Here is a 12,872-nt window from a genome sequence, read left to right on the forward strand (position 1 = left end):
TCCACTTTTGCTCCAGGCTTCACCCTGCAAGCATCTTTCATCCGGCTTGTGAAAAACCTTAATTTATCTGGCCTCCACTCTCCATCCAAGCTGCCACAGCTCTCAGCCAGCTTTCACTGTCCCCATAAACCTTCATGTGCTTCTCCTCCAGACATACACCGGTTCAATACTGGTGGCAGTAAACCCCTACCAGCTCTTACCCATCTACTCACCGGAGCAGATACGCCTGTACACCAACAAAAAGATTGGGGAGATGCCACCACACATCTTCGCAATTGCGGACAACTGCTATTTCAACATGCAGCGCACCAACAAGGATCAGTGTTGCATCATAAGGTGGGTTGGTGAATTTCCAAATTGGGTCTTATTCTGCAAAAGGATGCTGAGCACCTGCAGCTCAGTTGTTAGAGAAGAGCTTATCAAATAGAATCAGAAATTAAAAAGAACCATGAGATCCTCCATCCACTTATTCCCAGTGCAGGGTTGTTTTTTCTACTGTTTGCAGTTAATGTTCCTAGTAAATATGCTTTGTCATTCCTTTGGTAATTATCTTACAACCCAATAAATCTCTTATTCATCTTAAACCCCCGCTTTTCATTTGTCCCAGTATTCCTGCAGAGATCTGCAGAGTTCTGTACATTCTGCACAAGGAAGGGCCAGGGACAGGCACGAGTGCTGGATCCTTGATTTTCACAGTGCTCAATCTTGGTCTCCAAGAAATGTCCAGTCACGGTTATGGGGATAGCTCACCCCAATGACTGCCCCAAATGGCAGTGTGGACTAGGTTTGGTTTCCTCAGCCCTCCAACATTATCCCGTTGAGTTCTGCATCTTGGAACAACCTTACATGCTTTCAGGCTGCCACCTCCTCCCTCCAGGGCAAGAAATACCCAGACGCAAGTTTCAGTGCATAAAAACATTACTCTGCTGGGTTGCTGCACTCCACACACTTTATTTCAGATATCTGGGAGTGAACAGGCTATGCAGTCATGATTACCTTGGAGGGCCAAAAGAGCATCACATGGGACCTAGAGGAGAATCAAGGCCAAGCATGATGCAATGTTCCAGTGGCCAGGAAGCTCAGAGAAGTGAGGATGCAAGGCAACTTGGCCATGGGACCAGGGGTCAGCCCCAGTGCTCTTTTATTTAATACCAGAAGGGTCCATTTCAATCACTTATATTGGCTACCCTATATACAGGACAGGTCATAGAGTCATACCAAGGGATATGGGGACACCGGCAGGGATGCGGCAGGGCTTTCACTGACCTCGACTCCTGCTGTCTTTGCAGTGGTGAATCAGGAGCAGGGAAGACAGAAAGCACCAAACTGATTCTGCAATTCCTGGCCGCTATCAGCGGTCAGCACTCCTGGATTGAGCAGCAGGTCCTGGAGGCAAATCCCATCTTGGAAGGTGAGGCCTCGGGTGACAGAGGGAATTGTGTCTGCCAATAGCAATCCTGAAGTGGTGAATATGCAACTGCACATGCATGACTGTGTGATAGCGATGGCCTGAGTTTCAAGTGCTCAGCACTGGAAGTGAAAAACAAACATTGCACTGAATCATTCCTCTTTTTCTGGCCAGAAAGATCAGATTCAGGGACCACAAAATATTGTCAGATGTGGATTCCTGTTGTTTTATTTTGAGTTTCAAAAAGTGACAAATTACAAAAATTTCAAATGCTCCAATGAAAACATTTGTTAAACAGCCTATCTGGTTTCTTTCAGTTTGAATTTATTTTTCACAATGAAAATATCCTCTGATTTGGGCTGTCAATTTTTCCATTAATATTTTTGACAACTATTGTTGAAAATGAAATATTTAAGCTGACCTCAAATATTTTCAAAATTTCTTAAAAATTGAAAAGTGTTTTTTTTCCACTTTTAAACAGAACATTTCCCCCMCACACACACACTGTGATTTCAAAATAGAAATTGGAATTTTACCTAATTCTCTTTGTGGTTTTGGATTTCAAAAATGCTGATCACCAGGTACATAAAGCTCTTTTGAAAAACCTCACAACCTCTTCCAGTGTTGGAATTGTACGTGTATACAGAGCACCAATATCATGTAAATGCTGTACTCAGCAAACTACTTCAAGTGTTTTGCTTCATCATAATTGCAGAGAAAAGACCCATATTCATATTCTTTGCTGGTTCAGCTGAACATGCAATTAATTTGACCAAAGCTTCAGAGACTAAACACCTGTAAAGGCAATAGGCAATAGCAAAACAAACCTTTCCCTGACCAAGGTTAGAATGAATGTCAGTAGAATATAGAAAAAGAAATAAATACAGTTCAAGAAAGATCCAGATAATGAGAATCAGATTGTTGGTCTCTAAAGGCCAGCCCCACTGATTTAATTGGATCTCTGTGATTTAAACAGGTGATTTGACTCTTTGGCCCTCAAAGCAGTGCCAGATGGACCTTTTATTCACAAAAAGTAGCATTTCCTTCCTCTCTTCCTTAAAGAATAACATTATTTTTATTCCCCTGCCACTTGCAGTGAGCAGCATTTTTCTCAATAAATAGCCCCCTTGAAGCGAATGGAAATGCAAATACCCTAACTGCTTCACATTAACAATGTTAGCAGAGCTGGCAAGAAAACCATTAGCTGGGCTTTCCCTCTCTGCATTCAACTACAGCCTTCCTCAGCTGTAGGCGGTTGTGGCATTAAGATGCCCGAAGGGCTCTCGGTGCACTGCAGGGCTACCTGATGGCCCCAGCAGTGCTGGCATTAGGAGGCACTGTGGTGTGTGGCATGTGCATGGGGTGTTTGCAGCACCCTGGGGGACACGCATGTAACGGCATCAAGAGCTTACAGCAGGCAGAACAGACTCGGTGTTGGTAAGTAATGGGACTTAGAGGGGGAGTGTGTCTGGGGTGCAAATTCAGCTTTGGGCTCAAATTTGTGGGCTGAACTAGCTGTGCTGGCTCTCTGGTGCTTTGAGTTGGGGTTTGAAGGTGCTGGACCACTATGATCCTGTTCTGCTTTCCCAAGAGAGCCGATCCCACCGGAGAGCTGATGCGCCTGTTACTGGAGCAGGTACAGCATCCGACCCAAGGGAGTCCTAGCCCTTGACCACGTGCACTTAAGTATCGCAGTAGTGCATTTAATCACATCCAGGGCCCAGGGGAAGAGAGGCCCTGTATTCAAACTTGTTTCCAGTGCCTGCAGCGCTCCCCACCCGGCAATCCCGGAGCATAGATGCCAGGGTGTTCCCGTAAGTGATCTGCAGCCACATGAAGGGTGGAACTGCATACAGTCCGTTTTCAGGGCAAAGTCTCCCTCTGGAGGTTGACTTAATTCCTCTGCATTTCCCTAAAGGATGAGCTCTTTCCTTTCCATCATGGTCAACAAATCACTCGCCAGCAGCTCCGTTATTTCCTGCAGAGCATCACCTCACACACTATAACATCCTCCTGCTGGCCTTGCTAAACCCTCCTGCATTTTATCAGCTGCTGCCAAAACCCCTCTGCTCTAGACCTTTTTCCTGGATAAGGTCACCCCATGCCTCCTTCTCTTCTCCATATTTCCCAGCACAGAGCCATCTACATCATATCCTGTCTCTCCATGCTGAGATGATCCTGAACCAATCGCACATAAGGGAAAAGCCATGGGGCTGCTTTTAACCCTCATAGCCCCTCAGCCTTGTTCTGTTTTTTCCCTTGAGACCAGATCCATGACCCTCCCTGTGCCAGGTCCTCTCTGACATGCTGCGATTCCTCCCTGCAGCTTTTGGGAACGCAAAGACAATCCGTAATGACAACTCCAGCCGATTCGGGAAGTACATTGACATCCACTTCAACAAGAGGGGAGCCATCGAGGGGGCAAAGATTGAACAGTACCTGCTGGAGAAGTCCCGGGTCTGCCGACAGGTAAGGCTCTCCCGAAAGCACAGAAGCGGGCACTCGGTCAGGCCACCTTTGCAGTGCCCTTCTCGCGGAGCTGACACTTCTCTTCTATTCCAGGCCCAGGATGAGAGGAATTACCACGTATTTTACTGCATGCTGAGAGGAATGACGATGGAGCAGAAAAAGAAACTGGGTCTAGGGAAAGCCACTGACTACAACTATCTTGCGATGGTGAGAGCACAGGAAAGCAGAGGCTTGAATGTGACGTGTTCACCGAAGTGAAGCTGTGAGAGATGTTTCCTATGCAGCCCAAGAGGCTGCTTTGCTGCTTATGACCTTCTGGAGTCTTAGCCATAGGGTCTGTGGGCCATCTTTGTCCCTCCACAAGCTTTACAGTCTTAGAGCAGCCCCAAACCCTGCATAAAAGACAGGCCATTTCCACTATTCCTGTGAAGCAGGACCCAGGCTTGGATGGTTTAGATGTTTTGTGCCCAGGTCACTTGTTCGGAAATAACCAGGGTGTTACATAGACCCAATGCTCTTGCAGTAGCTGATGGAAGGGGACATGTGCGAGGATGGGTGATGCGATCTCAGCAGTGTATGGAGCTGAGCAGTCTCTGCATCCACACAGAGTGCACCAAAGGGCATAGCATGCACCAAAGGGTAGAGCCAGATCTCCAGGTTCAGCATCATCTGTTGCTTATTTATTTCTTACGCAAAACATCTGCTGCTTTGGGGGAAAACTTGGTTAAGCCTTGGATGCCTTAGGGTTACACCTATCTGTGCTAGACACACTCAGCTTTACGCTGCGCACTGTGTGACCTCTTTGCCTTCCCAGGGTAACTGCACAACCTGCGATGGCAGAGATGATAGCAAAGAGTACGCGAATATTCGCTCTGCAATGAAGGTCCTTATGTTCACCGACACCGAGAACTGGGAGATCTCCAAGCTGCTGGCTGCCATACTGCACATGGGGAACTTGCAGTATGAAGGTAAAAGGACAAAGCACGGGGACATCTTCCAGTGCACTTTTAGTCCGTGTTCTATGTGGTGAGAGGGAGCCAGGTTTCAGGACAGAAGGTTGTATCCAGCCACCTGTTACAGTGCTGTGCCAGGGACTCAGGTGCTTATTGTGGCATGTAAGGACAAGAAATGAGGAAGGAGTCTCCACTCTCCAGGGCTGTCAGACTCCGGTACGCTCAGTGGAGAAGGAGGTCATGTTAAGCCATCTGCAGTAGGACCATCAATATGTCATCCTACCTCTCTGGTACCTGTCCAGGCAACCCGGGGCTGGCAGCCCTTCACTGCGACAGTCTCAGTGACATCCACCTTTCTTGAATTTAGGGAGGTTGAATACGGCCGCAGGCTATTCATTAGACTCAGGTTTTTCAAGGAAAGACTAATGGAGTATTTCGGAAGTGCTTGTATGATTGGATATGCCTTTGCAAAGGAAATGACATGGTGATTTAAAAGCCTCTTTGGAAAACAGAACGTAGCTTAAAGCACTTACATGCTAGAAATACTTTTACCCAAGGTTGGTGTAAGTCATTTAGGGTGTCTAGCAGAACAGAATACAGGTCCCTTGCAGGCAATGGCATCACGTGGAGGCAGTGGCAAAGGGCCTTTTCCCCACCCCATCTACCTTCTGCACAGCTGCATTGCTTGCTGACGGCTTTCCCTGTGCCATTCCCCTTCTAGCTCGGACCTATGACAACCTGGATGCCTGTGAGGTTGTTCAGTCGGCATCATTAATCACTGCAGCATCGTTGCTGGAGGTGAGTGGCTCTGTGGTGTTATTGTCCCCTTCTCAGCTTGTTTCCATGCTTGTGGATTCTTAATATTCTGGCAAGGCTTGGAAAGCCTCATCTGAACCAGGCTCTCTTTGCACTGCCAGCTCTAGGAGACTGAAAGAGGCCTGGGTAAGCCATACTTTACCCTGCACTAGCATCATGAAGGTAGGTATCTCCATCTGAGCTTGGTTTCTGAACTCGCCTTTGCAACACTGGAGAGAAACAGACACTTCTGGGGCACAGTTCACGTCATCCTAAAAAATGACGTCCAAAGAAGGTCACTCCCTAAAAGAGCCTGTTTCTCTCATTGAATGTAAAGGGAGTTCATTACAGTAGTTGAGAAGGAGATGTCACCTACACTGTGTGTGTCTGAAATGAGGTGAGATGATCCCCATGCAAACTGTCTGAACAGCTCCACAAGCTGGAGCACTCCTTGGTGTCCTCCCCAGGATACGACAGGGCTTCCTCACGGACAGCAGCTTTTCTCTGTGGGCTCCAGTTGGTCCCAGAATATGACCCACAGACATCCAGAGGCTGTTTTCATGTGCTTCCAGGACTGGGGCTTTCCCTGGCTTGAACTCAGCAGTATAAAAGGGGTCAAAGGGGTGCAAAGCTACTTTGGTGCTAGCAGGATATGGCTCTGCAGGCCTAGGGCAAGCTTTGCTTTTTCAGTTCCTCTCCTCATCCCTTAGTAATATCTGACACTAACTCACAGGAACGCTTTCCATAGTAAAAGACAAACATATTAATTAGTCTTTCCGAAAATGCCTGTGACATCACTGGGATGTTTGCCCTGTTACAGAAAAGAAGTCACTTGCTTCCAGCTGTGGGGGGGCCACACATTTCCTCTCTGGCTGTACATGATCAGGCCACTAGCCCAAGTCTTTATAAAGCCCCTTGTGTTATAAAGTCAGCAACAGTGTCTGGTGGTGCCTTTGCCAGGTTGACCCTCAGGACGTGATGAACTGCCTTACCAGCCGTACTATAATCACAAGAGGCGAGACCGTCTCCACCCCCCTCAGCATGGAACAAGCGCTGGATGTGAGGGATGCTTTTGTAAAGGTAAATCTTAGGATGTTTCCTGCYGCTCCTGTAGATAAGCTGAAGAAATCTGCCAGTTTTGAGACCAGAGCGTCCATCCCTGAGGAAAACTGTCTTGCTTGGTCTTGCATGTGTGAGTTCAGATCACCAGAATGAGTCCTGCTYGCCTTGAAACTTTGTTCGTAGTGGGATGCATGGAAAGATGAGATGGAAGTAGTCTAGATAGCYTGGTCTTCAGGGGCTTTGCAATCTGGACTTGAGCCTGTCCAGACTCAAGAGTGACCTATGGAAGGAGCCAGCATCCTAAACTGAGCTTGTCTCAGCTTCAGGGAAATGTCCCMACTTGAGCCCCAAGGTTAGATCCTCAGCTGCCATAATTCAGAGCAATTCTACTAACACAAGCAACACTCCCACCTGAATTTCAGGATTTGGRCATGTCCGTAGCAGTAAGTAAAGCCAAACTTCCTGGGAATAAGGATAGAGTTGTTTGGCAGTCACCAGAGCACTTACAGAGAGCATCACACAAAGCTTTGGGTCAGTGAAGGTTCGTGGGATGGTCATGCATCACTGCTGTGCTGTCTGCATCCCCGTGTAAGGTTGCAATGCAAGCATCAGTGGCCTGCTGCAAATGCTGCTCTGGTCTTTGGTGGCCTACTCTGCCCAACTTGAGCCCTCACTCTGTGAGGGACTGGTAGATCAGGCTAGCTGCTTTAATGCATAACTGGTCTGAAAATCCAGATGGTGACTTCTACAGTGGTGATGGGCCTTTGCATCAGACTCTCTTTCAGATAGCATTGCTGTAGTTTATACAAAAGCAACCAATAACACTGTAAAACACACAGTTCTTGGAGTACTGAAACAGCACAAGCTCAACTGTTTGGACAGTGCTGGAACATTTAAGAAAGTCATTACCTTGTCCAGGAGGTAAGTCCTTGACTTGCCTAACAATGTAACATAGCTCTGCTGATCTCCAGAGAGAGATGATTAGAAACCAGGGGAAGGACTCTAGGTTGTCCTATAACCATAACTTCTGGCARAGGAGATTTAGAGCAAGCACATAGGTCCAAAATTTAGGAGTGTCCAAATTTGGGATTTTGTTTTGGGTTGTCTTCATTCTAGGCTTTCAGGTCACTTATCCCTGATCTACATAGTGGTTCTTGCAGTTTATTACCATGCTGAGAGTCTGCCATAACTGGCCTGTTGGTGAATGTGTCCCTTGGGGATTGTCCTGTAGCTGGGTATGCTCTGCGGGTGTCTGTGCCTTCACAGGTGAAGTGGTGCTGCAGGCTAGCAGGGTGCGCTGCAAACCTGTCTCAGTGAGCTCCATCTTTGGGATATTGCAGGGAATTTATGGGCGGCTTTTTGTGTGGATCGTGGAGAAGATCAATGCTGCAATTTACAGACCTCCTTCCCAGGAACTCAAAAGTGTCAGGAGATCCATCGGCCTCCTTGACATCTTTGGCTTTGAGAACTTCACTGTGAACAGGTATGGAGCCTGCAAAAGGAGACCCAGGTCTTAACCCTCCTTCACCACCCAAGCACAGGGTCATGCAGTCCTATCACCCCTCCCAAGATAAGCAGGACTGGGCTACACGAGGCTTATATCTGGRTGAGAGACGATCAGAAATAGTCACCTTTATGTTGCAGTAGACAAGGTATTTCCTTTATTTGTTCAAGTATTGGCCACATAGTAGCCATTGGACATAACCTTGAACTGATGGGTTCAGACTGGACACACGTAAGATTTTTGTGTTTTTTTTTTTTTTTTTTTTGAGGAGAAAAAATGATAATCTGGACCAATATAGCAGTTCTCAGTTAATAGCAACCTTACTGAGTGGTTGATAAGGTCTGAGAGTATCATTTCAGGCAGGGAAAGCAATGGAGAAGGATCAAGTTTGGTGGATCTAAACTAATCATTTCTTGACCTTACCTCTACAGTTTTGAGCAGCTTTGCATTAATTTTGCTAACGAGAACCTGCAGCAGTTCTTCGTGCGCCACGTCTTCAAACTAGAGCAGGAGGAGTACAACCTGGAGAACATCAACTGGCAGCACATTGAGTTCACTGACAACCAGGATGCCTTGGACATGATTGCCATCAAGCCCATGAACATCATCTCCCTCATTGACGAGGAGAGCAAATTCCCCAAGGTGCGTTCAGGGCTCAGTCCTGCTTCCAGTGACTCTCTTGTTTTCACCTACTATGCATTTGCACAGTGGCATCCTATGGGAGGTCTAACCAGGCACATATCTGGCACCAAGAAAGATGTAATACACATTCACCAGTGGGTTACCTATTCATAGTTTTTACTGTTGTCATATTTTCTTCCACCTGTACTACAGTCATGGTTACGAGCAAGTTAGCATTTCTAATGGAAGAGTGCACCTGTAAGGGGCTCTAGAGCAGACTTTGACAAAGTTTAAGAGAAAGTAATGTTAAATATATTCCCTTTGGAGCACTATTTTGAATATAACATGACATACCATAGGTATTTAATTCTCTTCTTTAATTTCTGCACTCCAACACATCTCTCATCAAAAGAAATGCACGTGGTCCCCCGAGGCAAAAAAGAAATGCAACATGATTGATTGGAAAATGATTTTAATAGGAAAAAAAAGCCTGATTAAATGTCAGATCTTTTCCTATGTGCACAGGGTACAGATGCCACAATGTTACACAAGCTGAACTCCCAGCACAAGCTGAACACCAACTATATTCCGCCGAAGAACAACTATGAAACCCAGTTTGGTATTAACCACTTTGCTGGGATCGTTTACTACGAAACAAAAGGTATGGCACGGCTCCTGGGGCACTGCCGGTGTGAGGGGATGCTTGGGGGAAGGTCAACTGCTGCTGTGTTGGAGTAGTTATACTGCTGATACATATATACACACACACACTATAATCCTACTGCTGGGCAGTAGCCTCTGGTCCTGCCGCTGTGGCCCTTCGCCGGCTGCAATGGCTTGGCCCTTTGGGAGCGCTCAGGAGCTGCAAAATTTTGTGCTCTTTCACTTGTGTGTGCCCATGTCAGAACTGCAGGCAAAAGCCCCACATGCATTTTTTGACCCAGCCTCAAGATGTGCCTCTGTCTTCCTCCCTTGGTCCCCCCCTTTCTCTGCCCACTCCCCCATTTCTGTTCAGTCTTCCCTGATGAAATCCAGCCAGTTCCCTCCCAAGTCGTGGCTCTAACACGAGCATTTAATTCTGTCATGGGGTTCATGACACGTCTGAACACCTGTGTTGGCCTTCTCATGCGTGAACTCCTCAGGAGGGRACTGGCTGCTGTTCTGTGTCCTAGCACGGTGCAGCGTGTCCTTAGCTGGCTCCTAAGCAACCCTGTAAAGCTGAAGGGCACGTTTGCATTAGGGTTTCCTGCATATAGGAGACCTCCCCCAAAAAAGCTAGTAGCCCAGTGACTAGAGGCTGTTTGCAGGACACATACTGGCTGTGTCACCCAACTATGTGTTGTCCCATTATTCCTCTAGGTTTCTTGGAGAAAAACAGGGACACGCTGCATGGAGACATCATTCAGCTGGTGCATTCCTCAAAGAACAAATTCATCAAGCAGATCTTCCAAGCAGATGTGGCAATGGTAATGCAGGCTGGAGAGATCTTCATTTGGGTCTTTTCAGAAGGGGGGCATTTCCTGGAAGGGACAGAAGATTTGGAGAGTCATACTGATCCGATACTGGGTGTGTTTTGAACCTGTTAGTGTGGGTGAACAATCAGATAGTGAACTAGGAGTGTGACACTGCATTAACACTGCGTTCAGTTCCTAAAATACTGTTTCGTGCTGTGGTCACTCAGCTCCTAATTGTGTGGGGAACAAGACACAGTTGTGTTAGGGAGCAATACGCAGTATACAGATGGGAAGAATAAAGTTTGTGATCATAGAAACTCTAGAGAGGAAGAACTAGCTGCTGCTGTGGAATAGGCCACATGTATGTGTATATGTATATATGTATGTATGTATAATAGAGTGAAAAAAGAAAACCAAGTGGCTGCTCTGAAAGAGCTAAAGATCCAATGTCAAAAAATAATGCTAAATACTTATAGACCAGAGTGGAATGAAGTGACAGGCTTTAAAAATAACTGTGCAAAACCTGAAAGTCTTCACACACAGGTCGTTGTGGCCAAATCCTCCAGTCCTTCCCTAGGCAAAGCCACAGGATGCCAGATGTGGAGATAAACTTTTCTAAAGCAATCAAGTGTTTTAAGTTTTGGAGTCCTGTTTCTAGATTTGCCAGCCAATTCCACTGATGGCCCAAGGGACCTAGGGATTTTCAGGAATGCCAGACAAATTTAGATGTTTAATCCCTTGATTGTTAAGGGAAGAAGATGCCTCAGTTCCTAAGCAACTTCATAAAATGTGCTTTAGGCATTTTTGTAAGCCTTGTTCTTAACCTGTAGCCATTCAGCTTTGCTCTTTCTGAAATGAATGATCAATACCATTTGACTTCATTAGGAACATGATGAGGTTTATCAGCCCCAATTAAGCTACCARTTGGCATGACACTCCTGGTAGGCTTAGAGCTATTCCCAGATGTGGAGACTTTTGCTGAACTAGATGATAACTCCCTTAGCATCAGTGATGCCATTTCCTTTGCTTTTTGTTTTTTGTTCCTTTTTTTTTTTATTTTTGTGCGAGCTTTGCAGTTCACCTTGGAAATGATTTCTCGCTTGTTTGGGTAGTGCAGAGATGCACTCTAGGGAATTAACAAGAGGGAGCTCTCAGGTTTACACGGTCATGCAGACTTCTTCCCTAGGACACCTACCAAGCTGTCAGCTTTAAAAGATGCTGGCAGTATGTCTCAGCAAAACTGAAATGTCCACGTGGGCATTGTCTCAGACCTAAGAACTGAGACCTTTTAAAGCGTCAGAGCACTTTCTTGAGATAGTTTCCTTTCATAGTTTTAGTCACTGTCTTATCATTAAGCACCTTAAGAATACATCCTTAATGTTGGTCCTTGTGCTTTGATACTTTAATGATCTCTGCTTTTCTTATTTGAATGGTAGATTTGTAACTTGTCATACACGCAGCTGCAAGAGGAGCAAACATTGCGTGTTCTAGCTCCCCTGATAATGCACAATGTTAGTGTAAATTAGGAGAGTRGGGATCCCCTACCAAGCTTTAAAAACACTATGCAAACAAAACTGCTGAGACAAACAGGACCTGCCGCAGAGTTCAATTGGTTTTGCCATTGCCTTCCACCAAAATTTGATAATCTTTGCAGCCTCTTTCTTCAAACACTTCCCCCAAAAGGAGTGGGTGAGCATGGGTTATAGGCACTGACTGTGTGCGGCAAGGCTCTTCTTGGCAGTGTGCGCACCTTCCTTGAGCACCAGGGAGACAACCTGTGGGTAAACCTCCCAGAGACATTCAGGCCCAGTCAATCAAATTAACAACTTTTCCCCACTAGGAAGAGACCAGTGGCTGCTTTGTTGAGGGCAAATAAAATTATGAGGCACTTTGCTCAGTGGCTTCCAACCTTTGGTCCTTGGGAGCTTATGGATTAGCTCTTTAAGAGTTTCGTGAAGAGTCAGCGAAAACTTCGTATTTGCTTTGCAGCACTCAGGCTTTCTAGTGGGATCCTTCTATGCCAGAAATTTTAGAGAACCACAGATCAGAAAAGGCTGAAAACTATCCAACAGTGTATGTTTGAATATTGTAGTAACTGTTTGGCCCCTGAAACATGACCTAATCTTCGTGCGCAGTGGAACCTATGTGTGGTGAACTGGATACTGCTGGAGCACACTGGGCTGTTAAGCCTGGTTTGTGCATGCCCATCACGGAGGAGAGCTATCTGCATGTGTTTGCTCAACTGGAGCATTACTTTGAATAGTGTCTTTTGTACAGACATACGAAATGACAGATTCAGTGGAAACTATACACAATACTTCTCGGTTATCGGCCTGCATGATCTGACAGTATTACTTGCTAGGGTAAGAGGTAGAAGGAGCAGTGGGGGACAGAAATAAGAGGCTGGAAATAGATGAAGGGAAAAACAAACATCAGATCTGGGGGTTTTCCYCTCGACCAAAGCTTCATTTCTGTAGAAACTAATTAATTGGATTAAAGCTAAGGGAGGAATTCTATTTCTTTAGAATTTTTGTGAAAAYGTGTTTTCCTTAATGTCTTCCAAACTGTTGTCTATTAAGAGCACTGGTCAAAGGACAGAAGAGATG

At 46.0% G+C, this 12,872-nt stretch overlaps 1 protein-coding gene across 1 annotated transcript in view; it reads left to right on the plus strand.

Moving 5' to 3' along the window:
- The window catches only part of MYO7A (myosin VIIA), a 70,823-nt gene that overhangs the window by 11,603 nt on the left and 46,348 nt on the right, over positions 1–12,872 (plus strand). The window contains exons 5-15 of the mRNA XM_026078159.1: positions 152–336; positions 1,290–1,411; positions 3,735–3,877; positions 3,971–4,084; positions 4,692–4,845; positions 5,552–5,628; positions 6,586–6,705; positions 8,028–8,170; positions 8,623–8,833; positions 9,338–9,473; positions 10,172–10,278. Coding sequence (XP_025933944.1) covers positions 152–336; positions 1,290–1,411; positions 3,735–3,877; positions 3,971–4,084; positions 4,692–4,845; positions 5,552–5,628; positions 6,586–6,705; positions 8,028–8,170; positions 8,623–8,833; positions 9,338–9,473; positions 10,172–10,278 — 1,512 coding nt within the window. The remainder of the gene's footprint in view (positions 1–151; positions 337–1,289; positions 1,412–3,734; positions 3,878–3,970; positions 4,085–4,691; positions 4,846–5,551; positions 5,629–6,585; positions 6,706–8,027; positions 8,171–8,622; positions 8,834–9,337; positions 9,474–10,171; positions 10,279–12,872) is intronic.

Source organism: Apteryx rowi, unplaced genomic scaffold, assembly GCF_003343035.1.
Source record: "Apteryx rowi isolate R43461 unplaced genomic scaffold, aptRow1 scaffold_471, whole genome shotgun sequence".
In the NCBI taxonomy this organism is placed as follows: Eukaryota; Metazoa; Chordata; class Aves; order Apterygiformes; family Apterygidae; genus Apteryx; species Apteryx rowi.